Source organism: Lonchura striata, chromosome 8, assembly GCF_046129695.1.
Source record: "Lonchura striata isolate bLonStr1 chromosome 8, bLonStr1.mat, whole genome shotgun sequence".
In the NCBI taxonomy this organism is placed as follows: Eukaryota; Metazoa; Chordata; class Aves; order Passeriformes; family Estrildidae; genus Lonchura; species Lonchura striata.
The window spans coordinates 33,821,082-33,845,042 of record NC_134610.1 but is presented as its reverse complement, the minus strand read 5'-3'; the positions used below and the strand labels follow the sequence as shown (position 1 = coordinate 33,845,042).

The 23,961-nt window shown below is 40.2% G+C and overlaps 1 protein-coding gene across 6 annotated transcripts in view; it reads left to right on the top strand.

Moving 5' to 3' along the window:
• The window catches only part of KANSL1L (KAT8 regulatory NSL complex subunit 1 like), a 59,754-nt gene extending 39,019 nt beyond the window's left edge, over positions 1–20,735 (top strand). For 3 of the 6 annotated variants that reach the window (XM_077785190.1, XM_077785189.1, XM_077785188.1), the window contains exons 7-15: positions 4,944–5,106; positions 7,867–7,977; positions 8,367–8,501; positions 10,797–10,921; positions 11,743–11,867; positions 12,691–12,749; positions 17,995–18,103; positions 19,457–19,610; positions 20,214–20,735. In XM_077785190.1, coding sequence (XP_077641316.1) covers positions 4,944–5,106; positions 7,867–7,977; positions 8,367–8,501; positions 10,797–10,921; positions 11,743–11,867; positions 12,691–12,749; positions 17,995–18,103; positions 19,457–19,610; positions 20,214–20,462 — 1,230 coding nt within the window. In that variant the 3' untranslated portion in view covers positions 20,463–20,735. Of the gene's footprint in view, positions 1–4,943; positions 5,107–7,866; positions 7,978–8,366; positions 8,502–10,796; positions 10,922–11,742; positions 11,868–12,690; positions 12,750–17,990; positions 18,108–19,456; positions 19,611–20,213 lie in introns of those variants that run through there. The other 3 variants (XR_013340388.1, XM_021532503.2, XM_031505347.2) reach the window with 3 other exon arrangements.
• Positions 20,736–23,961: the final 3,226 nt, after the last annotated feature.

The window sequence follows — 23,961 nt, the reverse complement described above, 5'->3', positions numbered from 1 at the left end:
AGTATAGTGGCATTTCTGAAGTGTTTTATGGATCACATCTACTCTTAATTTCTGCATGATGTCTTTGAGAAGAAAGATATCCATGTGGATTAACAAATGTTTCTTTCTTTTGGTTTAACTGGTCAAAGATTGAGCACTAACCTTGGTTTTTCAACTGATTTTCTAGTTGAACAAAGCATTTTTGTTTCAGGATGTAGAAGACAGCATGCACTTCTACAGAGCAGGTGAAGGTCCCACTGGCTTATTGCAGGATTAAAGAAACTAAACTCCATGTATGCTTAGGAGAGGTGGGTGATCTCTGAGAACAGTAGAAGCTATCACTCCTTGTAGGACACTGACCAAAAAATCTGAATGTGTAACAAGTTGGATGCTGAGTAAGTTTTCATTAGTATTTTATGAAACTCTCCGTTCTCTTCCTGGAAAAAATTGGTCCCTGCCATAGGATCTGCCAGCTTATCTGTATTGACAGCTTTAGAAGGGGCCAAGGCAGATTAATTTTACATCTTGGGGCAGCCTGCATCCCTGTACCTGATGTGCCTGGGAAAGCACAGCCATTTGACTTCTATAAAAACTTCATCTGGAAGGGAGGGTCTGACATGTGGCAGGGGTGTGTGTGTCAGCAGCATCTGTTGTGCACCTTCCCACATAGGGATGTCTTCCCTACCCACCCTCTCTCCCATTACCTGTTAATAAGAAAGAAGCTCTTGGGGGCTTTCAGATTAACTTTTCACTGTCCATGTATTGTGTGTTGCCCAAAAGCACTCTGCACTTCAGACCTGCACATTTACACAGAAACACAAGGTTTCATGGAGCTGTGTGTTCTGCCAGAGGGACACAGCTCTGCTCAGAGCAGGGTGTTGTGTGCAGAAGAGAGAGGCCATGGAGGAGTGGGCTGTCCTTCAGGCAGATGCTAAAGCACTGAGGCCAGCAGGCTGCTCTATTAGTCTGATCTGTACACAGCACAGGATTAAAAGTTGGTGTATTTGGTGTTCAAAGGTGAGTTGTCAGCCGCCCACACAGAGGTTCTCTTGAGTCCCATGGTTAAATCTCTGCTACCCATTTATTGAAGAGCAGTTTTTAATATTGAGGGAGATAGCTCTTCTTTGATATCGCTGAAAATTCCTGAGAGTGTGTTTGTAGAGAGAATAAATGCATTTTTCCTTGCCTTTTTGGGCTTAATAAGAGTAATCAGGAGCAGATGTGGCAGGTATTCAGCAGAGTGTATTTGAATTAATTTAATTACCTTCCTGGATTCAGACACAGTGGGATAATTGAACTGTGGCTCTCTGTACTGTTATACTTGGGCATGTTTCCAAAAATGGTCAGAGTTTTAGTGATGAGTAGCTGAAACCACAAAATGAGGGTTCACTTCACAATTTTTTAAATGGGAGCACAAAACATTTTTTCCTTTCAGTTATGTCATGCTTCACAGACTCACAGTTTTTTCACTGCAGAAGGAGGGGATGGCCAGTAGAGTTCAGCCTTCTGACCCTTCAAGAACAGAGGCATGAGCCAACTGTACTTTGTCTATCGCATCAGTCTGCCACAAGCAAGCACAAGAATTGTTTTGAGTATCAAAATTAATTGCTGTCTATGTTTTCTGTAACCCAGTAAAACAGTACTAAGGGTGAAAAATCCACATACAAAATTCATAATACTCTAGAAAACTAGTCTGTTGGTTGACACCATTTCATTTCATAAGCTTAATAAGTTTAAACCAGAGCTGCTATTTTAGATCAATATTTAAACTTGTACACTCCTCACTTCCTCTTAAACACAGTGAGTTTTCTCTAATGCAATGAATTTTATCTAATATTATCCTTCATATCTGCTTGAGCTCAAGAAGCTTGAGGTTTTGTATTTCAGTAATGAAGAAAAATGTTCCAGGAGATGTACAAGGTGTAATATAGCAAGGGGAAAGGGGAAGATTGATAAGAGTTTTGTAATCTCTCTTGCTTTCTGAAGGGTTGACATCATGGTCAGGTTTGCTATAGGGGCCTGTCTCCTAAAAGCTGTCTGCCATGATGTTCCTGTGCCATTGCTGTGGCTGAATTTATATATATGTGGCCTTATTTTCAGCTGGGTTTTGATGGTTTTTTTTTGTTGTTGTTGCTGTGTTAAAGTTTCAATAATTTACTTCTGTAAAAGGCAACTGGTTTGTAGACTATTCTATTTGGAATTGCAAGCAAGGAGAATTTAGTTTTCCAATAAACAATTCTTCCATTTTATTTCAATAAAAATTGAACCACTTTCTTAGAGTAAAATGCTTTAATTGCAGTATTAAGGGCTTCTGAATTTTTTTCATCAAGAGTTTATTAAGTCAGCATTTCTGAGAAACATCATGATTTCACTAATTCTGAATTTCCAGTGGAAGACTGCTCCATCAGAAATTTAAACCAGATCTGGTAGCTAGGAACACACACACTGACAAATTTCTTAGGTTTTTTCCCATAGTAGCTTCACAAGTATTTAAATAAAATTGCTCTTCTATGAAGTTTGGTTTTTTGGTTTTTTTTTTTGTTTTTTTTTTTTTTGGCTTAATTAAGATTTCATTACTTAGGTGTTGATGTCAGAGCATTCAAAGCACAAATTCAGGCATATCCATCACAGGCAAGTTGAAGAAAAGAATTCTCCATTTACTGATATTGCCAAATGGATTTTAATATAGTTTCAAAATGGATTTGGACTGTGAGGTTGTTTGACCATGTATGCATGTTTTTGAACTGGCTCAGCTTTAATAATCTGGATATGTCTGGGGCTAAAGTGGATTAAAGCAAGAAAAAGTGAGTAAGGACTAATGGTCTGGATGTCAGAGTGTCTTGGTCTTATCTATATACTTTCTAGGTAATTTTACTGATTAGTTTTTGGGAATTTCTTTTATAAAGAATGACTGAGAGATTTATCTACTGTAATATGATTCACTTCTGCTAACAAAAAGGACAGACAGAAGTGGTGCCTTTGCAGCTTCAAGAGTAGAGATTTAATAAATTACTTCATTTCTAAAACCCAAATATCAACAAGAAGTATGCATTTGTGTATTTTTGAAAAGCAAGTCCTTAGTGCATTGAGGTAGAGCAAGTACTTAAAAGCTCTTTAAGCTTTAGTGTAATGATCCATATAATGGGAAACATTAAGTTTACTTTAGCATTTATCCCTCTAATGTTTCCAAACATAGGACCCAGTTCTGCCAACACTTTATGGATGTTTAAAGTTTAACAGATGAAGAGTCCCATATGTCTGTCACAGGAAAATAACAGAACATTGATTTGAAGGAGTCCTGGGCTAGGAAAGAATTCTTTCCAAGCTAAGTTGAAAGCACTGGTGCATACACTTGTGTATGGAGATCAAGGTGGATTTAGAACTGTTAATGTTTTCCTTGGGGGGGGGAAAGTTAAATACATGAACCTCCCTCCATTATCACTGTGTTCTCTGCTACAGCATCATAACATGCTTACTTGATTTTAGTAGTTTCTCAGATACAATACCAGCATAGAGAACTCAGTAACTGAGAAGAAAGGAAGAGATAGTAAGGGGAATTTGTTAATGTAATATTTTCTGAGATGGTGTGGGTTGTGAATATTGATGCCATGTGGCAGACGGATGGTTTTGACTAAGTGGAGGGAATTTTATCTGGTAGATATAATCCCTGCATCACTAATTCATGAATGGCAGTGCTAAAGTGCAGCCTGGAGTATTTCAGGCAGGAAAAAGAGTTATCTTTGATTCAGAAAGCAGAACTACAGAAAATGCAAGTAATGTTCTTTGATAGTCTTGCCTTTGATGTGACATGTTTCCATAAAAAGTTATAAGAAAATATCATATACATTCTTACAGTATTTTACACTGGAACTGTTTCCCAGGGGCTGATAAATATGACTGTTGGTGCAATGAGAGGCTTGAGATCCCTCTAAGTGTCCCTTTCTCACCATTCCCTTTTGCAGGATCTGCAGCATTTGGCAAAATATCAGAAACTTTTAAAATGTCAGTATCTTTGGGGTTAGTACCACAAGTATCCAGTAAGAAAGGAGCTTATGCCACATTATTTCCCTGAAGTGCTTTTTGTAGCACATTCTGAAGCACAGGCTGCTATTTGCTGCTGTCTTGTATCATCACATTTAATTCTTTCCTTCTGTCTTTCAGAGCTCAGTCTATGGCCTGCACTCTGCTGCTTATTCCTGCCTGTTTGCACCCTGCCTTTTGCCTCAGTCCTGCTACCTCACATCTACCAGTTCTGTGCCATCCATCATTTTACCTTCCATACTTAAACAAGCTTTGCAGCCAAGCAGCTAAAATGATCTTTCTTTGCACCTTTCCTCTTTCTAGTAATTCCTTTTACTACCTATTAATCAGTTCTTAATGCATCCCTCCCCGTGTTTATTGCTGTATGTCTCCTTTCTGTTGCTTATCTGATGTTTAAATTATGACAAGGTAAAGGCTTTGCTTTTTTGGTTTGTGTAAGTACACAGTATGCTCAAAATATTCAATATAGTTTCTTCTTCAAGGTGCCTAGAGACAAAAATGCTACGAATCTTAATAAGGGGTTAAATGAATAAGAGCCCTCTATTTAGAATGGTGTTAAGTTTGTTTTTGCATTTATATCATGCCTGTTATCCTAGAATCAAATTTTAAGGGGTGTTTGTCATTGGATAGATTAAAAGAATGACTGGAAACAGTTACATTTTATCTGAAAGCTTTGACAGCTATTCCCTGGTCCTAACTGATGGAGCAGTTTGTATTCTTTGTTTTGTGCACTGTTGTCCATAGTAAGTGAAGGTAAGTCATATTTAGACCATCTGGAGATTGTTGGAATATTGTTCCCATTCACATATTAAAATGTGTCACTCACTGAGTTGTTGATTTGTTGGGTTTTTTTCCTCTTCTGGTCTAATTTGAAGGACATGAGTAAAGGAAAAGTTAACCTTCGTTTCTGTGTATTCTTGCAGACATTTCCATCTAGAGATGCCTCTTTTCCATCTAGAACTCAATTGCCATGCGTGGTGCCAGCCTCCACTTTCAGCAGCAGTGAGCACAGCACAGAATCTAAAATCCTAGATTATGTGCAAGAGCTGGACTCTTCCTTCCATCCAGTCTTATCATTCCCTTCAGGTAAGTAATGCCATGACTTAACAGAGTAGTGTTTGTAGAGGTTGTGGACTAACTTGTCTTTTCAATAATTTTTAGGACTTAGTTCTCTCAACAGAAAACTTCATGTTGTCAAAATACATGAGTTTAGACTAAAGGAAAATCTTGACTTGATCCTGACTTTTGAAAAGCACACCTTCTAGGTTTCTCATACTAGCAATGTGCTTACAGCCTTGAAAGACTGGTCATGAAAAAAGGTGTGCTTGGATCTTTCATGGGGTATCTAATTGAGTCAGGGTTAGTCCTTTAGAGATGGTGCTTTTGCCAACAATACCATGGTTGTGTTGTTTTCATAAGCAACTTTCTTTTTGTTCAGGCCCTTTGGACTAGGTCTAAAAAACTTTATTTAGGTTTTCTAAGTTTTGTGATAGTCAGTTTTTTATTATCTTTGAAGTTTTATGGTTTCTTGTCATCTGATCTTTTCATCTTTTTGGACAGTAATGTAGAGGATATTGTCTGTGACTCAGCCCTGAAATTAGTGCAGGTGCAGCTTGACAGTACTTGGGACTTCAAAATAGTAGCCTAAATGTTGTTATCAACAGAGGGGATTGAATTTTTGTGGAATTTTTTAGCTTTTAGGAAAAACTTATTTCCAGATAGTTACTGACCAGTATAGATATTACACTGTTCTGTGGGGCTTCTTTGCCACAAAATAATTATGGAGATGAGGCTGGAACTTCCATGGAACTGTTTGAATCTTTAATCAAACCCATTGTATTCCCAGAATGACAGTGTAGGTACTGCATCCTTGTATTAGGAAGTCAGGAATTAACTTAAGGCTTGGTTGTGGAGAACTTGTCACTGGCCTGTAGAGAAGACCCAAGTGTGGACATGGAATCCAGAGAAAGCCTCAGCTCTGGCAGTTTGCATCACATGCATGGGTTAAAAAGGAGATTATTGTAGGAGCAGATAGGAGAAATGGAACACTCACTCAGAGTGCAACAGCAAACATCCCTGTCAGCAGAACTCTGTTGTGGATAGAAAAAACACCTAAATCTTTCTTTTACACACGCTATCACTTCCCCTGTGACTCTGGCAGCACAGCTGGACCCCAGGGGTTTAGAGACCTGTTAAAGGAAGGTCTGTGCCCCTTGTGTTCTTACCTCTCTGTTAAAGGAGACTGGGATGTGTAGCAAGAACACTGACCTGTTTTCTCAAAAAAAGCTTTGTCATCATAAAAAACCTAAAAAGCTTTGGACTGTGCTGTGGCTACTGTTGGACATTTTGCCAGCATGGAGGAGGAAAAAATGTTATTAGCATCATTCCAGTATCAAGAACATATTTGTTAAGGAATATTTGTTCTCCTTCCAGGAGCCTTGCTAATAATAGTTGAGACAGGGAAGAAGTACTAGACCTGCTATCTCCTGTTCAAATGCAGTCCTCACATTTGGGGGAGGCTGGATTCATGCTTTATTTTGTGCACTTTGTTGTCTCTACCTCCTCATAAAGATTATTCTATTTGACATTTTCTTCCATGTGAAAGGATTACTGTGAATAAATGCATGGTAGAAATTTTACAAGTTGTAGCCTACCTCCATTTCATGTTTTCTTTGCAGCTTTCTTGGTTATCCCCCTCCTGAGTAAGAACTTCTCTTAAAATACTGCTTGTGCTGTGCCCACATCTTTATATATAAAAGTTGTCAGCAGAGTGAAAGAAAAGGGTTTCCCATTCATTTTCTCTGTATGTTTAAAATACATTGTTGGCATTTGTTTCATTTTAGAACTCTGAGAGTTTGATTGTTTTTGTGTGCAAGGAGGGATTCAAATTCAATAATAAACCAATAACAAACAAAAACACAAAAATACCCCACAAAAACAAAACCAAAAGACCAACAAAACAGGAGAAATGTTTTGGTTCTCTCTTTATTTAAATGTTGTGACTAATGCACATTTCAGACCTTTGTTTAACTTGGAAGTAGAGTAGGAAACACAGCAAAAACCTTGGGGTGTTGAGATAAAGCAATCAAATTAGATCCATATCAAATTGAAAAAATAATTGTTCTTTTCATTTAGCAAAATATGTTGAAAGTTTTTGTCCTGGCACATCCTGAAGGCACATGAGGCTAAGACTGTGCATAAATATATGTAATTTAATGCCCACCCTTGGGCCTGCCCACAGTCCCCTTCTCATTCTGAATGTACTGGCTGTCAAGCCTACTTCTTACATTGACACTTCATTTCAATTAAATGTCCCTTTATTCTTGTCTTTTTTTTCCAGAAAGGCTTTTCAGAGACAGGTTTTTCTTAAGTCTCCCTGCTTTTCAACGGGGATAAATTACTTACCACTTGAAATGTTTTTTCAGGCTAATTCTACATCAGAACTTCTATCAGAAAATGAATTACATTGCCCTGCTATAGACTTTTCCAAGGAGACAGAGAGGGAATGTACCTTGAAAATACCTATAGGCTCCCAGCAGTAACAAATTCCAAATGACTTGTACCCAAAAGGCTGAACCAAAGCCTCTTCACATTACAGGAGAAGTGCTCTCTGTGCTCTCTGCTCTGCTGGGTTTTGTGCAGGAGTAAGACCCCCAAACTTATTCTCACTCAATACCCTCCAGAGTCTGTTTCAGTCCTTAGCAATAGTGCTCCCAGATTATGTTGAATGTGATGGGTGAATCAATGCCTAGACCTCTAGTGATGATGCATAATTCATTTGCTCAAAGGTTGCTATCTTTCTAATACAGACTCTATTCCTTTGGATTTCTGTTTTTTTTAAATTAGATATTCCTCTTCACATATACTTTGAAACATTATTAAGGAAGGATGACATCAAAGGAGAACCTGCTGATACCTCATCTTTGGGAGGGGAGTTTAAAGTATCTGCTGACAATGGTATGTAAAGCAAAATGTTTTAGCATTTGCAAGGCCATTTTTCATTCATTTGTCAGTATTTTCTGGCACAAAGAGGTTTTGTTTATAAACTTTTCATAAAGAGGTTATCAGAGAAGGTAACTGAATATGGCTTTAGGTGGAAGAGGAATCTCTTCTCAGACCACAGTGTCAGGTTCTCCTTAATTGCACTGAGATGATCCCACCAGAGCTGTAGGAGGATACTACAAGTGGAGGGAGTTTGGACCAGGTGCCTGATTTCAGTCCCATTATTATTTGGATTCCTATCAGAAGTTTGGGGCTATTATAAATAGTTCAGTAGTTGAGATGTCCTGTAAATTGTACAGATGAAAAGTAATTTCTCAACTTGATACATGCTTTTTCTGTTACAGACTATAATCCACATGTTTCTGTCAAACAGTGGAGCAGTGGCTGTTTGTCTAATTCCAAATCTCAGTTGATGTTAGGAACACCTGACCAGCTGTCTGAAGGAAGAAAGAAAAGGCATCTAAGTGAGACAGCAGTAGGTAAGAGAAAAATAGCATTGCAAGAGACTACTACATCTTTTAAAATACGTACTGTATGAATATCACTGGGCTCTGGGAATTAAAAGCTGTCTCCAAAAAGGATACTGTTATGAAACTTATGAAGAAACAGACTTAGAACATCATGAAAGTAATTTGCTATTTTAAAGCATAGTAATCATCTTCTTAAGTGTATGTACAGAATGAGACAAGCTGCTGTACTTTATTTTTGGAGTACTCTTAAAGGAAACTGCTCAGAAGTTCAACTACGTTATTCTAATTCTGGGTGTCATTCTTAGTACAAAAGGATTTTTTTCATCGTAGTCAATGAAACAAACATTGCAAAGTTATCTGTTAAGTCATGTGCCCAATGAAACATTCACTGTTCCTGACATCTTTGTTCACTATATTTCATTTGTTGTGTACTGTCATTTGTGGTTCTGGATCCCTTCCAGACTTTTAAGAGGACTTGGTGGATAGCCTGTTCTTACTGTGTTTTTACCCTTGTTACTGTTCTGTTTTAAGCTACTGAATCTTTACTTCAGTAGTTGTTAAGTTAATAGGAAGTGCCCTAAAAGTTCTGTAGAATAATGTAATAATGTAGGGATACAAAATTTAGCATACCACTGTAAAGATAAATGGCATCTTACCTCTCCAGGCTGTTAGGATGTAAAGCCTAACAGATTCTGTTACAGATTCATTTATGTAACTTTTGGAAAACCTTTGGCAAAATTCTTCACAAGATATTTGAAGAAAGTAAATCACTGAGCAAAAGCATCGTAGTTTAAAATTTCCCTTAGGAAAGAATGAAAAAGTATAAATTATCAGTTAATATTGTGGAAAAATTAACTGCTGGTGCATATCCAGGCAAAACTGTAATCTTTCACTAGAGGTGGAGATACAGGAATTACTGCAGAGATTAATCAATAAAAAATTATGATCGAGGATTAAAGCAAAACCCAAAACCCACTCCGAGGGAATAAAAGCTGTGTGTGGGCACACTGAAAACTGCTTTGGATTTAGGTGAGGGCTGTCCTTTGATTCCTTGCCCTGGTGCAGTACAGCCCTGGCTTTGCTGTACAGCCTTCTCTTGCACTCTGTGCCTGTCTCCAAGGGGGTGCTGTGCTCCATCCCCTTTCACCACCACTGATACTCTTTCCCATGCCACTTGCTCCCCTGACCACTTGCTGGCCCTCAAGAGGTGGATGCAGTTTCCCAAAGTGTAGTCATGAACATTGAGATCAACAGCTGCAGTTACTTGGGAGCACTAGTAAGAGAGAAAACATCTTGCTATAAACCTTTTGAAGTTACCATTAGTCTTCTGACAATACTATTTAGTTTTTTTATAAATGGAACCAAAAAAGCAATCTTTTATCATGAGTGTCATCCCAGTGCCAGAAAACTGTTCTGTGGTGCATTCATGAGTAGGAGCACAAGTTCTAGCTTATTAGTGCTATGAATGTAGTACTACATATTTATTCCTAATTTGGGCTCTGTCTAGGAGAAATTATCCATGAGGAAGGTCAGCCTAATGAACAAGGACAAAAATAAAAGCTGTGTGCCAGGGAGTTGCAGAGCTGCCTGGGAGATGGTAGTTCATTACCTTGACCCAGCCAGTGTAATACAGTCCTTAAGATCAGTCTTACCTCTTTTTCCATGTTGGAATATTCTCATTCTTTTTGTTCATTGGTATATTAAGTCTGAGTTCTCCTTTCTTTCTTGAAATTAGGTAGAAGGAAAGCAGAACAGGTGGTTAAATTGTGAATCCCTCTAAATGCTGCTTATACTGGGACTGAATGGGAGTTAACAGGAATTACAGTTTGTCTGGAGCAGTGAATCAGAAGAAACTACTATTGGTTTGGAGATTAAAATTGATTTTGTTTGTTACCCTTGCTGCCAGTTTTATCATTTATTAAGGAAGAAACAGTCAGGGAGAACTTGTGAGATGCACCCCAACTGCTGCTGGGGAACAAGGGGAATCTAAGTCAGATGGCATTTGCTGTGTGTGTACTCCATGACAGCTCCTGAAGAAAAGAGTCAGGGTTTGCCCATATGAAGCTGGTTCAATGAGAAGAAATCCTTCAGAGAATAAGAGGGATGAGTTATATGAGCAACAATGACAGGATGAATAGCAAGTGTTTATTTATATGTTTTGGTTTTTTTTTTTAGTATCCAGTAAATTGTAAGTGGCTCACTGTAGGCTTCTAGAAATTACTTTACTGTTAGTGTGTGGAAAAATTTCTACAGTCTAATAGCCAACAGGCAGTATGTCTTGTTTATTGCTATTTTTTATGACAGGCGAAAGTAGTGCTCGGTTTGAGACATTCTCCTTCCAACATGCAGAGCCCGAGGCCCACAACAGTTTTACTCCCACAAGCAGTGTCAGTGCCATGTCTCGGCCCTCTCACAGCACTTCATCACAGGTAAACCAAAAATGTGTCACTGTCTCAACTAAAATAACAACAGAGATTTGTGCAAATTAATAGTCCAAAGCCACATGCCTTTTACATCTGATTTAGTGTCATATGACAGTGCAGAGCATTTTTACAGTGAATTAAGTGGATCACATTTACTAATTTATCCCAAATTGAGTTATGTGTACTTGGTTATGAAAGAATTTTGCAGATCATATAACTGGAGTGTAAATTTGATTTATTGGCATTGTGCCATTTTCCCCAAATTTCATTAAATACACTGTTATTTATGTTCCCAGTTTTACACTAGGGCACTTATGACCCTTTATTTTTTTTGGTGCAGCTATATAAAATGGCCTCATGGTGCAAATAGAGTCACAAAATTTGTTAACTCTCAGTTTCCCTATTTAAAACCTTTTGTGCAGAAATACAGGCGAAATCCCTGGTATATAATTAGCTGAGGAGCAGCAGAACTCTGGCTCATAGTGTGTAAAGAAACACACTATTTTAGTGAAATTAATGGAAAATTCAGAATGATACTCAGATTCAGGTCCCATGGTTTTGCTAAGCCTAGCGGTCTACTGGTGCTCTGTGAATTGTCATGTTTTAATGCAGAGTTGAGTTAAAATGTGTGTCCTGCACAGGTTAAACAACACACACTCCTTTATTCCCCTGAATCAATCATCATCAAAGAGCACATAAATTGCACTTCAGAATAGTCTGAGTCCATTAAAGTTCAGGCTTTCTCCTTGTGAAGTTCTAATGTTTCTCTGCTAAAATATTTTTCCTGTGATTTGAGCTGATCCTCTTGTGTTGATTTTATTGTTCAGCATAACTCCAGGAGGAGGTTGAGAAGTGAGAGCTCCTATGATATAGACAACATTGTTATTCCCATGTCACTGGTGGCACCATCAAAGCTGGAGAAACTACAGTACAAAGAAATCCTTACTCCAAGGTTTGTTCACAACCTCTTGAATTGCAAAGACATGAAAATGAACATAAGAACATTAACTAAGAATATAATTTACATGGAGGTGGAAAATGTTGTAATATTAAAGATCATCTTTTCATGCACTTGGGTTTTTATCTGTGCATTTCAGTTCATGTGACTGAGGTGGTGGGAAGACTGGACAGCTGATAGCACAGGAGAAATAGTCTGATATGCACAGGAATGTGGCAGATGCACAGACAGACTAAAAATATAAGTGGATTTACATCATCTTAATTGTAGTTATGGCCTTTAATATACCATAAGGCTGATAAGCTCTGAATGGTTTTTTGGAGATTGCTGTCTTTTTTTTTGTGTGTTCATAAGAAAGTAGTAGACTATTTTCTGTGAATTAACGGAAATAGATTTAGCTTTTTTTTTTTTTTTTTAATTTAGCCATTCTGATACAATAGAATAAGCTTATTTCTTTCCATACAGCATAGCCTACAATCCATGATTCTAGAGAACTTTTTTCTGCTTTGTTTTAGAAAGAGAACATCTTTAGATTTCAAAACCAGGGTAATTGGTCTCCTCTGCTTACTTCAGTGTCTTAGTAGCACATTGCCTGAAGTGCTATATGTACTTGTTCTGTACTTTAAATCCATTATATGTATTTGCTTTATTATTGTTTTTTAAGTTGAAAAATATTGTTAAAACTGTATTGGGTATCTTAAAGACTGTGTTAGGAAAAGGAAAGGTTAGATACTTTGTTGGGAAAGGAAAATATAAATTTCAGCTATCTGTTATCAGCACCTTAAACTTAATTTGATTTTCCTTGTTTTATTTCTAGCTGGAGAGTTGTTGAACTTCAGCCTTTAGAAAAATCCCAAACAGATGAAGAAGAGGTAGGTTGTATTTTAATTAAACCAGTAGGTTTATTTAAAGTAGATACAATATGTAATTGGGGTAATTGGTATATTCTTTCTGAAAACACCAACTCCATACAAATCCCAGTAAGTTTCAAAAATAAAGTGATTGTGAAAATATATTTTATCCCTCCAGTGGAAGACAGAAATGGAAGTATACCATTAATACTCCTTGTTCATTGTTTGTCTGGCTCTTCTGCCCTTTGCTGCTGCACAGTCAGTGATCCTAAAGGGTCCACTGTAATGCTCCCAGTGTCTCCTGGGGCCACCAGGGCTGTCCCTCCCTCATCCTCTCCTTCCATGGCTACTTCCCATGGCATGTTGCTCTTCATATGACAATCAGACATCTTGCCTGTGCGTCCAGCAAGTTTTCTCAGTTTTCTTTTCAGTATTTGTTTTCCTGCAACCCTCCTGTTAGGACGAACTTTTCTGCATTGTCAGGAACAACATAACCTTCAGCATTTCCTGCCTGCCTATTGAGCTTAAGTTTGCAGATCATGGGCTAGTTTTTGCTTCCTCCAGACATAAGAATCTACCTTTTTCTTCAGGGAATGTCCATGAACTTTGCAGCTGGGGGTCTCTTTCTCCCCTAATCAGGGGTTTGAGGCATTTCCTGACTGTAGGGTGAATGTGCCAGCAAGTTTGGTCTCTAGGCTGATTTTCTGTCCTTCCAGTCTTTTTGTGGCTTCTTTTCCAGAAACCTGTCAATTTTGCTGTCCTTTGGACATCTTTAATCTTGCTCCAGTCTCTACCACCATCACCAATTGTAACTGTAGGACTTGTATTCCTGCCTTTATCCATAATATCTGTTCTGAAGCTGCTATTTGAGCAAATCTCTACAACAGAGGTTTAGTTTCTATAGCAGAAGAAAAAGATGGCATTTAAGTAGCAGTGCAGAAGGTTACATTAAAGTCAGTAAACAAATAATTTTGTCACTCCCCTGAGGTAGAAAATACACTCTCCACAAAGGCACCAAGTTCCTCAGAGATTTATAGGTCTGTAGCTACCTGCTCCATAACCTTTCCTTTAGGAGAACGTCATGGTCTCAACTCCTTACCTGGTGCAGTTGCACTGATCTAGCAGCATCCTCTTGGGCTAGAAGGGAGAAGCTTACTCTATCCCTGCCTCTTCCAGTGAGCAGTTGAGAAATTCCTGTGAAATCTGTGGTCAAATTTATGTCACTTCCATCCACCCACTTCTGAGTTAGTACCCTCCCAGCTAGCAGGAAACATGCCTGTCCTTCATTTGGACCCAGAAGGTCAAATTCCACACACAGGAGAACTCTCCTGCAAGGATATTTAATTAAACTCTTTGAAGAATAAGTAGTAAAGGCAGCCAAGGGCACTCTGTCCCTTGAGCATCTACTGTTCATTGCTGTCTTCATCCCGGTATCTGGGGGTGAGCGAAGAATTTCAACAGTGATTTGCATTCAGGGCTGCAAAGAACTTGCATGGAATCAGTGGATTTCTTGTTTAGATTTCAGATCCCATAGAGATGACTTGTGCTTTTAGTGTATTTTGCTGAAGGTCTCTCTCTGGAGCTCATGGGCTAATGTCTGAATTAATAGCCCACCCAGTATATTTGTGTTTGGCATGATTCCCAATCCTGTATGATTCATCCTCTGGCCAGGAAATAACTTGAGTTAACAATGCAGCAGCTTTGCCTCCTGCTGTGGCCCACTGCTTCTGTATCATCTGTCAGCCACTGGGTGGAATGAGGGGGAGAGATGTCAGACAGAGAAAAATGCTAATGATCTTGTTTGTGTAAATCATCCTTTGCCAATCCCCCCCTTTTTTTTGGGATCGTGTTAATTAGTTTGGATGTTTTTCAGAGTAATGAAAAAAGGTGATTGATCATAATTCTTCTACTTCCTTTAGCTTTGAGCTTAGTTACATTTGCTACTAAGTTAGCTTGTAAAAAGACGTGAGGAAATTGCACTATGTGCTAAAGTAAAGGCAAGCTCCAGCAGGTCATTCACATAACACAAGGGAAAGCAAAATATACTTTCTGCTTTTATATAAAATGCTCTTCTCTACTTCACTGCCTAGTAGCCTGTGGTGGTGTTGAAAATGATACAACTTTAAATTTTTTTTATGGTACTACATAATAGTTTCTATACTTCTCTATCTTCTGCATAGCTAAATTTGAAACTTCAGAGTTGTCCTTGTGTCAAGTAGTAGTCAGGGATTTCTGCTATTGGATAACTTTTTTCTTCTTCATCTTTGTTGTCTTTGTCATCTTAATCTTTGTCGTCTTCTCTGTCTTCTTCATTTGGATGCTTTCAATGCAACAACCCATGGCCATGCAATAGAGCTGCATCCAGCATTTACTAAGTTACAAATAAATGTGGGGTCCCCAATTTGTTGTGCTCCACATGAGCCACACTTGCAAGGATGGGAACTCAGCACTTCCTGGGAATTGGGCCTATTCACTGTGCCTTGAGAACAAAAAGCTTACCTTTTATGGGTCCTTTGTCTGTTTCTGCAAATTTTGCCTTTTAAGAACAAAATTGGCAATGCAAAAGTTAATCTACTATCTATGTCTGCTCTATTATGTGCTCTTAAAATACTTTCTGGAAATAGAACATTTGAGTTTCCTGGTTTGCATGTATGAATTTGCAGTCTTATTGCTTTAAGGCATGGGAGGGTGTGGCTCAGGTTTTCCTGTTTTGTTTTGGTTTTAATTTGTTTTGTCCAGGTCAAAGCTTCTGGAAAGGCTCAGTTGTAACGTTCAAGTTTATTTTATAGTTGTTTTAGTAATGAAAAATCTTTGGAGTAATTCCTTGTGCAATTAGTTTTGCATAAGTGTTTTCATGGCCTATGACTCAGAGTTTCCTGTGGAGCCAAAGAGTGAAACACAGATTTTGTTGTTTTGAGAACCTTTCAGAAATATTCCTGGTGCTATTCAACATTAATGCTCAGTGTGTTGCAGTGTCATGGGGGGATCCAAAGCTTAGTTTTCTTTGAGTGAAGTCATTAGACACGCCTCACAAACAGGCCTTCCCCACATCTCTCAACATCCCTGCCAGATCTATCCACTGAGGAATGAACTTCTTTTTTCCTTTTTCAAATTAACCTTAGTGAGGAAAAACCACCAAATTTCTCCTGTTACAGAACTTAAAATTAATCTGAAGTTCTTAGAGGAAATGCTGGGTAGCGGCAGAGGCTGTAGTGAAGCAAGTACAGACCTTTTATTCTGACATAATGAAATTTTTATCCATAGAACAGATAATAATTTTTAAATAAGAAAATGTACTGTTCAAAAGAATAGGGTAGAACTCCTTTTAAATAAACAAGTGGTTAAATATGCTATCACCAGCTATGGAAAACAAACAAGGCTTATTTCTGTATTTTTCAAAACTCTTCACTTGGACAGGAATGTGGACCTTAACTTTTGAATGGAAACTTTGTAAAAATGAAATCTCTTCCCAGCATAAAAAGTGTTGGCAATTTGCTAAGAAAAATATTTTCAAATTTCTAAGTTTTTCTTTCTAAATTATCTTTTGTTTCCACTTCAGAGGAAATCTGAGCACAGAAGAACCCTGTATTTCCCCTAAGGGAATGACACTTTTGTAGTTCATAAAATTCTCACTTTCATGCTATACATCACTGACCTTGGAAAGACAGAATGTGAACTGAGATGTAGCCCTGTTTGGATGCTCTCCAAGTGACACAGCTGGTGAATTTCAGAGAGAGGACGAAGCCCATTAAGTTCACTTGCATGAAAGGAAACCAGCAGCTAACAAAGTGGTTTGTGTTTAACATAAATAAATAAAAGCAATGAAGGAGCCTTCAGCAAGGAGCGATGAGATGAGCAAACTAAGCAGCCTTATGTCTGAAGGCTCCTGACAGGTGCTGGGCTGAGGAGGACCCGGGCAGCCACAGTCTGCAGATGGGTCCTGTGTCTGATTCCAATCAAAATGGAGTCTTTGGGATCACACTGATTGGTTGTGATACCCTGCCAATTGTACCCCTAATGTGCACCACCTCAGTGCTGAGAGACTTGATATGGGGATGGCTTCCACAGAAACACACGAAATGGAGCACTGCCAGGGTCTCTATGGCACTACTTGGCACTGCACTGAGGACCGTGCATTTGGTTCTCTATTTTGTAGGCTCAGTTGGAAGACAAATGTGTTTCTTGTAGAACACCACTGAAGATTTATCTTTAGGAAAAAAAAAAAAGGCAGTTTATTTTCATGGGCCCCCAGTTACTAGCATAATTCTTGCCTAGGACTGATCTGGCAGTGCAGCTTCACAGCTCCTATGACCAGGAATTGTTCTTTCCAAGAATTTCTCAGCTTTTGATTTGGGACTAGCTGGCATAAAATCCATGGCTGCAGCATTCAAATGCTCCTGCCAACCTCAGCTTTTTAGGTGAACTTTGAATGGTTTGGAGCACTTTGAAACAACTGTGATCTGTACTGGAGGGATGCAGCCAAGAACTCCCCCTGCCAACAGGGGAGTGAGGGGGAGGAGCAGCAAAGTGCTCCTCAGCCAGCCCTGGGTAAGGAACAAATTTCCTGGTGTGTTGCCATCAGAAAAACATGGGTGGTACTTTCACAGTGAAATTCGGGGTGCAATCCTTTACCTAAAATGCTGGCTCTTGTTTTACTAGAGCAGGTAAAGTACTTGCATTAGGGCTGGTTCAAGCTGTACTTGCTCATGCAAACTACTGGATAAGAAATAGTATCTTCAAAGCAGAAGCCATTTTCTGCTTGGTTTCACAGCAGGAATGTGGCACCTCAAGTTCACCGAGTTCCTCTCTGTGGAGTTATCAAAGTCCTTGGTGATCTCAAACCTGTTTCTCGGTGCTTAAAGAGGACCTGGCAAATCCTGCTGCCTCCCAGCCTCCTTCTAAGGCAGTCTCTTGAAACTTGGAATTTTTACTTGTCTTTATTACGTACTTTTAACACTGCTTTGATTTGCAAGTGAATGCTTGTCCTCTAAATTTTCTGCCTCTGACCACAGAGAAAAATGTCTTAGTTGCATGGAGGGGGTATAACTTCTACATCCTTTCAGATCAACCACAGACCTGTAAATAAATAAAGCTAAAATGACAGCATCCCATACACCAGAGCCCTTGTAAATGCACCTTTGTAGTGAAAGCATTGTGCTGCCTCTTCTCGTTTGTTGAACAGACCTTTGCAAAATTACATGTAATACTGGCTGGTGTTGTTTTCAGTGGTACTGACAACAGCAGCCCTCCCTGTGTCTCCTTGCAGGTAGAAGACCTGTCAGACAAAGCCTTTTCCTTGCGCCACACCAAGTACGAAGAGAGAGAGCGCGCGAGGTGGTCGCTGTGGGAGCAGAGCCGCTGGCCCAGGAGGAACAGCAGGCAGGTGTATTGGCTTTGATGAGAGCCTTCCTATTGAACCTGGTGTGGGTTGTGGTACAGGAGTGGCAGAAATGCTGTACAGAGGTTTGAAAATGAGAGCACCATTCACTGGTTAACTCATCAGGGACAGTACCAGGTATGTTGAACTTCATGGCTGGTAAGGGAAAGCAGTGTTGAGTCAGGCACACTCCCAGTTACTAAGACTTTAGCCACCCAGTCTATCATAAGTCCTCTTTCACTCACCTGACTCAGATGAAACTCCACAGTGTTCAGAGAACTATTACTGAAGGGTCCTGGGCTGTACCAGGGCCTTACACTTAAAAAGTCATTGTGTGAATGGTTCATTCTCACAGGCTTGCCATCTCATGCGAAACTCATCAGATTTAAATATAACCACTAAAAGTCTTGCAAAAAGTAGTTTATATCAGAACAAATGTTGCATTTGCAGTTTGGCCCTGAGAAAATGATTCCCATAAATCACTTCACAGTCTGCCAGGGCAAAAAGTAGCCTTTAAATGTTAGAATAACTTTTTCTAGTATTTATCATATGCTTGTGTCTATTCTTGTGTTAAAGTGAACTATGACACTAAGGAATAAATAGTCAAAGATAGCTTTTTATAATGCAGGATAAAAATAGAGCTAAGCCATATTGAGGAACTTTATTTTAAGCAATTTTGAACATAAAGCCTCCTAACTTTAGAAAGTGCACTGAAAAAAAAAAAGTTCTGTGTGTACCTTAATTTTGAAACTGAAATCCTTAGTAAAATCTTAGTGTTGCTTGAATTCAGAAGTAAACTGCTCACTGACTTTCAGATGCATGCCACTATTTTATACCTAGTTTAAATTTCTATTAAAAGTGAGGTCAAAATTTTTAATCTTAGTACATTTTTGTTTGCTTTGCACTTGAGTCCAGAGCACAAGTGGTAAGGAGGTGCCCAAGGACTTGTCTCTCAAGTTGCACATGGCACAGTTTGGACCCCACGAGCTCCTGTGAGTGAGGTCGCTCTCCCGACTGGAACAGCCTGTGGCTCACTTACTTTTGTCCAAAATCACAGTTCTGGTGAGCATGTAGAGCAAGATGCAGGAGTGGCACCAGTCACTAGCTGTCTACAGCCAGTGTGCCTGGCCCACCCAATTTATCCACTTAGTTCCTCCACATAGTGCTTTGCTTTGGCTCCAGCCAACAAGATCAAGAACCACACCAGTTTTCCTGTGCTCTTCTGGTTTAAGCAAGCAGAATAGAGGTACCATGTATGGAGAAACTGAACACTTTGAAAAGAAAATGTGAACTGCTCATGGCAATGTGAAAGGTCAGGGAGTAGCTCTTAAAACTCATTTCTAATTCTGCACTAGATCTTACAGCAAAAATGCTGATGGTCGACACAGCCAGGACATGGTGCAGAAAGACCATTGCACTGCTGACCCTGCTCCTGACCCAGCTTCAGAAGCCCACAGCTCTGTTTGTTCAGGGATGGCACCACTCTGCAGAGAGAGCCAGGAAGAGAAGGTGGGTGCTTCCAGTAGCTTTCAGCTCTGGTCAGTTCTTTAATGACAGCAAAGAAACCTGAAGAGACTCTCCTGTCTCACTCATCAGAATCTCAGGCTGTCAGCCTAGTTAATGTGCACTGAACGTAGTACTCCTGTTTAGAACTACATTGCTGTGCTGTGTAAATTAACCCCAGATCTGTCAACAAGTAAAAGTTTCATTGCTCAGTACACATGGCACATGTTTTTGAGGCAAATATGGAAGGACTGGGTTCAGGCTGGGATTTTTTTCAGGGGTGTTGGCCAAGGTTCCAGACAGGCCTTGTCATTAGCGGGGGTCAGGCATCCTGATGGTCTGGCACTGTGGAAAAGAGTTTCCTTGCCTGTTCAAGGATAGGTCTATTATTACTTCAAACCCTTACACAGCCAGCTTACATCTTTGTGCCTGGCAGTGTTGTATTCTTTATCTGAAGAGCCCTGCAAACTCTGTAAAGAAAGACACTTGTTTGTTACTTGATAGCACATGGTTCTGCACACAGTTAGTCAGTTCAGACTCAACTGAAATCCCTTTTTATCCTCTATACTCCTTTTCCACCCTCACTCCTACTCTTCTGCTTCCTTTCAGTCTGGGCTGTGGGAACTTCGAGTTTTTCCACTAAAAGATGAAGAGGTAGAAGCTTTACTGTGCCAAGATCAAGTAACGAATCAGACTGAAATGTCAAGTGCAACTTCCCCCAGCAACTCTTCCTGCACTCCAGGCACACCCACTGCTTTGCCAGACAATGGCTATCCACCAAGAAAACAATCTACCCAAGAGTCAGAAGACTGCAAAAGCCTTTGCCTGGGAAGCAACGGTACAAGGAAACAAAGGTGACAGGGAATAATGTGGTTCATTAAGAAAGCCAGTTAAGGTGGAGAGAAGTGTAAGGTAAAATCTCTCGTTCACACAGCATATGACAGCACAATTCAAAACCTTTATGTTAGCTGCGTATAATATATTTTCTTTCTTGCTTTGTAACAGGCAGGATAAATCCCAAAGACAACACTTTCTTCTTCCTGAACCCCAAGAGAAAGTAATTATTTCAAGCTGGAAGTCTAATATTCCCAATGTCGGGAGTGGGCGCACATAAATTGCTGGCACCATTCACTTTCTGTTGTCATATTGCCACATTTGTCAATAATCATCCTTTTCTGTTTGTTTGTTTTCAAATATATATCTGGTTCTGGTGGACTCTGGTGCAGCAGGAGATGCTGTCTACCTTATCCAACAACTTCAACTGAACACAGAAAAACTACTTGAAAATAGTGGGAATAAGCGTTAGCCTCAGATTATTCTCCTGTGTGGCACGAGCATAGGGCAAAAACCTGTCTCTCTAACTGCACATGTAAGGTGAGGGTAGGTGAGAACCAGCAGTTCAAACCAGGGGATCTGGAAGCCTTGCATCTAGCTTAAGTCATGGCTCTCAGTAGTGCCAGGGCACATTTCACGTTGAAGTCCTCAAGCAATAAGGTAGAAGTAGCCACTGCATTGCCACAGTCAGTGTATCTGACACAGGGGGAAGCAGGGTCTCTGCTTCGGGCCTCTGGGGAGGGAGAGACAGGAGGAGAGAGGGGTTGAGCCAGATCAGTGACACAGTCCATGGAATGTTGTGGTTTGGATCACCTTACTTCCTTAGTCCTTCGTAGCTAATGAGGCTCATAATACTTTGCTTTAAATATGTTAAAGTCTTGTTCCAATTTCTGTACAGTGCCTTGTAAGAGTCTCTCATAAGTATGCCAACATTTGGTGACTAGCTGGAAAGGAAAAGATGATTGATGTCTTGAAGAGCAATAAAAAAAAGCCCCAAAGCTTTCCATTGTGATTCTGGATAGATTTTTCATTTCCTAATGCATGCACAGTGAGAAAACAAAGGCAAGTTGTTTAAACTTGCATCTGAATAGCATAGCTTGGAATGTATCTGCAACCCCAAGAGGTATTAACAAAGATTAAACATTGAATGTAGGTGTAATCCATCAACAGGCAGTTTTTCTGTGTAGGACAGTTGAAGGCAATTTAATAGGGGCCTCTGTTTTTCGTGCAGTTTTCTTCCATGTGTAATATCTGGAATGGCACTGGACAGATGACCCAGTTTTAGTGTCAATTTATTTTTTTGGTCAAAATGACAGGAAATACACACTGGGCCTATGAAAACAGTTCAGTAAAGTTTCAACACTACATGCTATTGCTACATTGTAGTTTATTGCACATTCTGATTATTTTTTTAAACACTTTTTTAACACTGGTTTGTCTTAAACTTGAATCTTGCCTCCATGTCTGATACAATAATCTTTGATGCAAGGTTGGTTTTTTAATTAAAAGTTATTTCTATATATGTTGTATATAGTCTGAATTTGATGGCTTTTTAGAAGAAGTAGCAGCAATACTTCCTCTTGGCATAGAGCTCTGCTTGGCGTGCAAGCCCATTACAGCTTTGCTGTGGTGCTGATGCTGTACTTAGCTGTGAGGCCAAGGGCCCTCTCAGTGCAGAGGTGTGTGCTGCCCTCTCTCTTGCCCTGCATGTGCATCTGCTTCCAGGAAAAGCCTTCTGAAAGGTCAGTGTCTCAGATGTTTTGAAGATCTTTTCCATACCCCTACATACCCCTTAGGAAGCCTGACCTGGCCAGCTCTCACCCAGCTTTGTTGTAAGGTGTGGGTTTCCTGTGTTGTCTGATCCCTGGGGCAGAGGGAGGAATTCCTGCACTTTAGGAGAGGGGACAGACCAACTAAACCAGCCAGCCAGGCCAGTTGTCTTCCATGTCCTGAAAGTGCTGCCAGGAAGTGGCAATACAATCCGATATATTACAGGAGGGTTTTTCTTTACTGGAGGGTGGAAACAGAAGGGTGTTAAAAAGGAGGCCAAAGACTCCCCCTGTGTCAGAGGAGCTGGGTTATCCTAGTCTGCTTAGCCTGGGAACCTGCAGAGCATCCCTGCACTGCAGTTCAGGTCCCAGCTGCAGTGCCAAACCATCGTGTGGCTGCAGGGTCAGCCTGGTGTGGGCTAAAGCAGCTGCTGGTGGTGGGTCTGAGCAAGGGGAACCCCATTAGCTGTGTCCCTTCTATGGGCTTGCCAGCCCTTGTGGGAACTTGCTATTGCTTCATGAAGCAGCAAGAAAAAGGGCAGTTAGAGAAAGGCTGAGCAGGCTCAAGACAAAGCAAAATGTCTATTTGGTCCTTACCCCAGTCCACTCACTGCAGAAATCTTTTTTCCAGCAGCTATCTCTCAGCTGGCCAGGCCTGTGACAGCAAATATGGCTGCTGGAGAACAGTGCCAGTACAGGGCTGTTCATGCAGTGGTGGTGCACAGGGCTCTGCCAGCAGCTGAGCAGGATACATGATTGTGGCAGGATCAGGCTGCATTTCCATCACCTGCCCACCTCCAGCATCCCTCCAGCTGGCAGGGCCAGCCGGGCAGTGCTGTGTGCACATGACAAGCGAGGTGGTCCTCAAGAAGCTGCAGACCTGTGCCCTGTCTTCTCTGTTTCCACTTTGTCTTGGCTCCAGACAGAGACACCTGATTTTTCAGCAGCCCCCTTTCAGTACTGGGACAGGGTTAAAAAACTTGATTAAATCAACTTGGTTCCAGGACCAGCCCTGTCCTTTCATTTGTCCCTCCACTACAAGCAGCTGCAATCAGCACTGGTAGGCTGCTTTACTGCCTGCAGCCCATGCCATGCACAGCTGGGCTCCCACCTCCAGGCAGTTCAGTTTTGCATGAGTGTTGGTGTAATGAAGAAGCTGGCTGCAGGCTGAGGCCTCAGGGCCAGGCTCATCCTTGAAGCCATAATATGTGCAGAATCCCCTGCTTGTTTTCATTCCTTTTCAAAGTTTTATACAGAAAATAAAATCCCAGAAAAAACCCAACCTCTCTTTGGCCGTTAAGCTATGAAAACAGCTGTTAGTGCTGCTCCCACTGCTATGGCTGAAGGTATTAAGAGAGTGAGTATGAAAAACCAACTTAAAACCTAATGCAGCAAGGCCCTCCCATGCAAGAAAGTAGGTGTCTCTGCAGCTGCACAAAGCCATTTTCCATGTGCTTTATTTACCATGTTCAGTTGAGGCATTTTTTTAACACCACTTACGTTCTGCTTCCTGCTGCTATGAGGGTTTAAAATGCTTCATCTCTGCATCCAGGATCTTAATGGCATGTAAGTACAAATAAGAATTTTTAAACCCTATTAAAACTAAGCTCTGTGTGCATCTCCTGCAGTGTTTTATCTCACTCAGGGCTGTGGGCTGTACCACTTGTGTAGCACATGTGCAAGCCCAGCGTGACGTAGCTCTGTCCAAGTTATTTCCATCCTGTTTTCAGACAGACCTATGCTGTCAGATCACT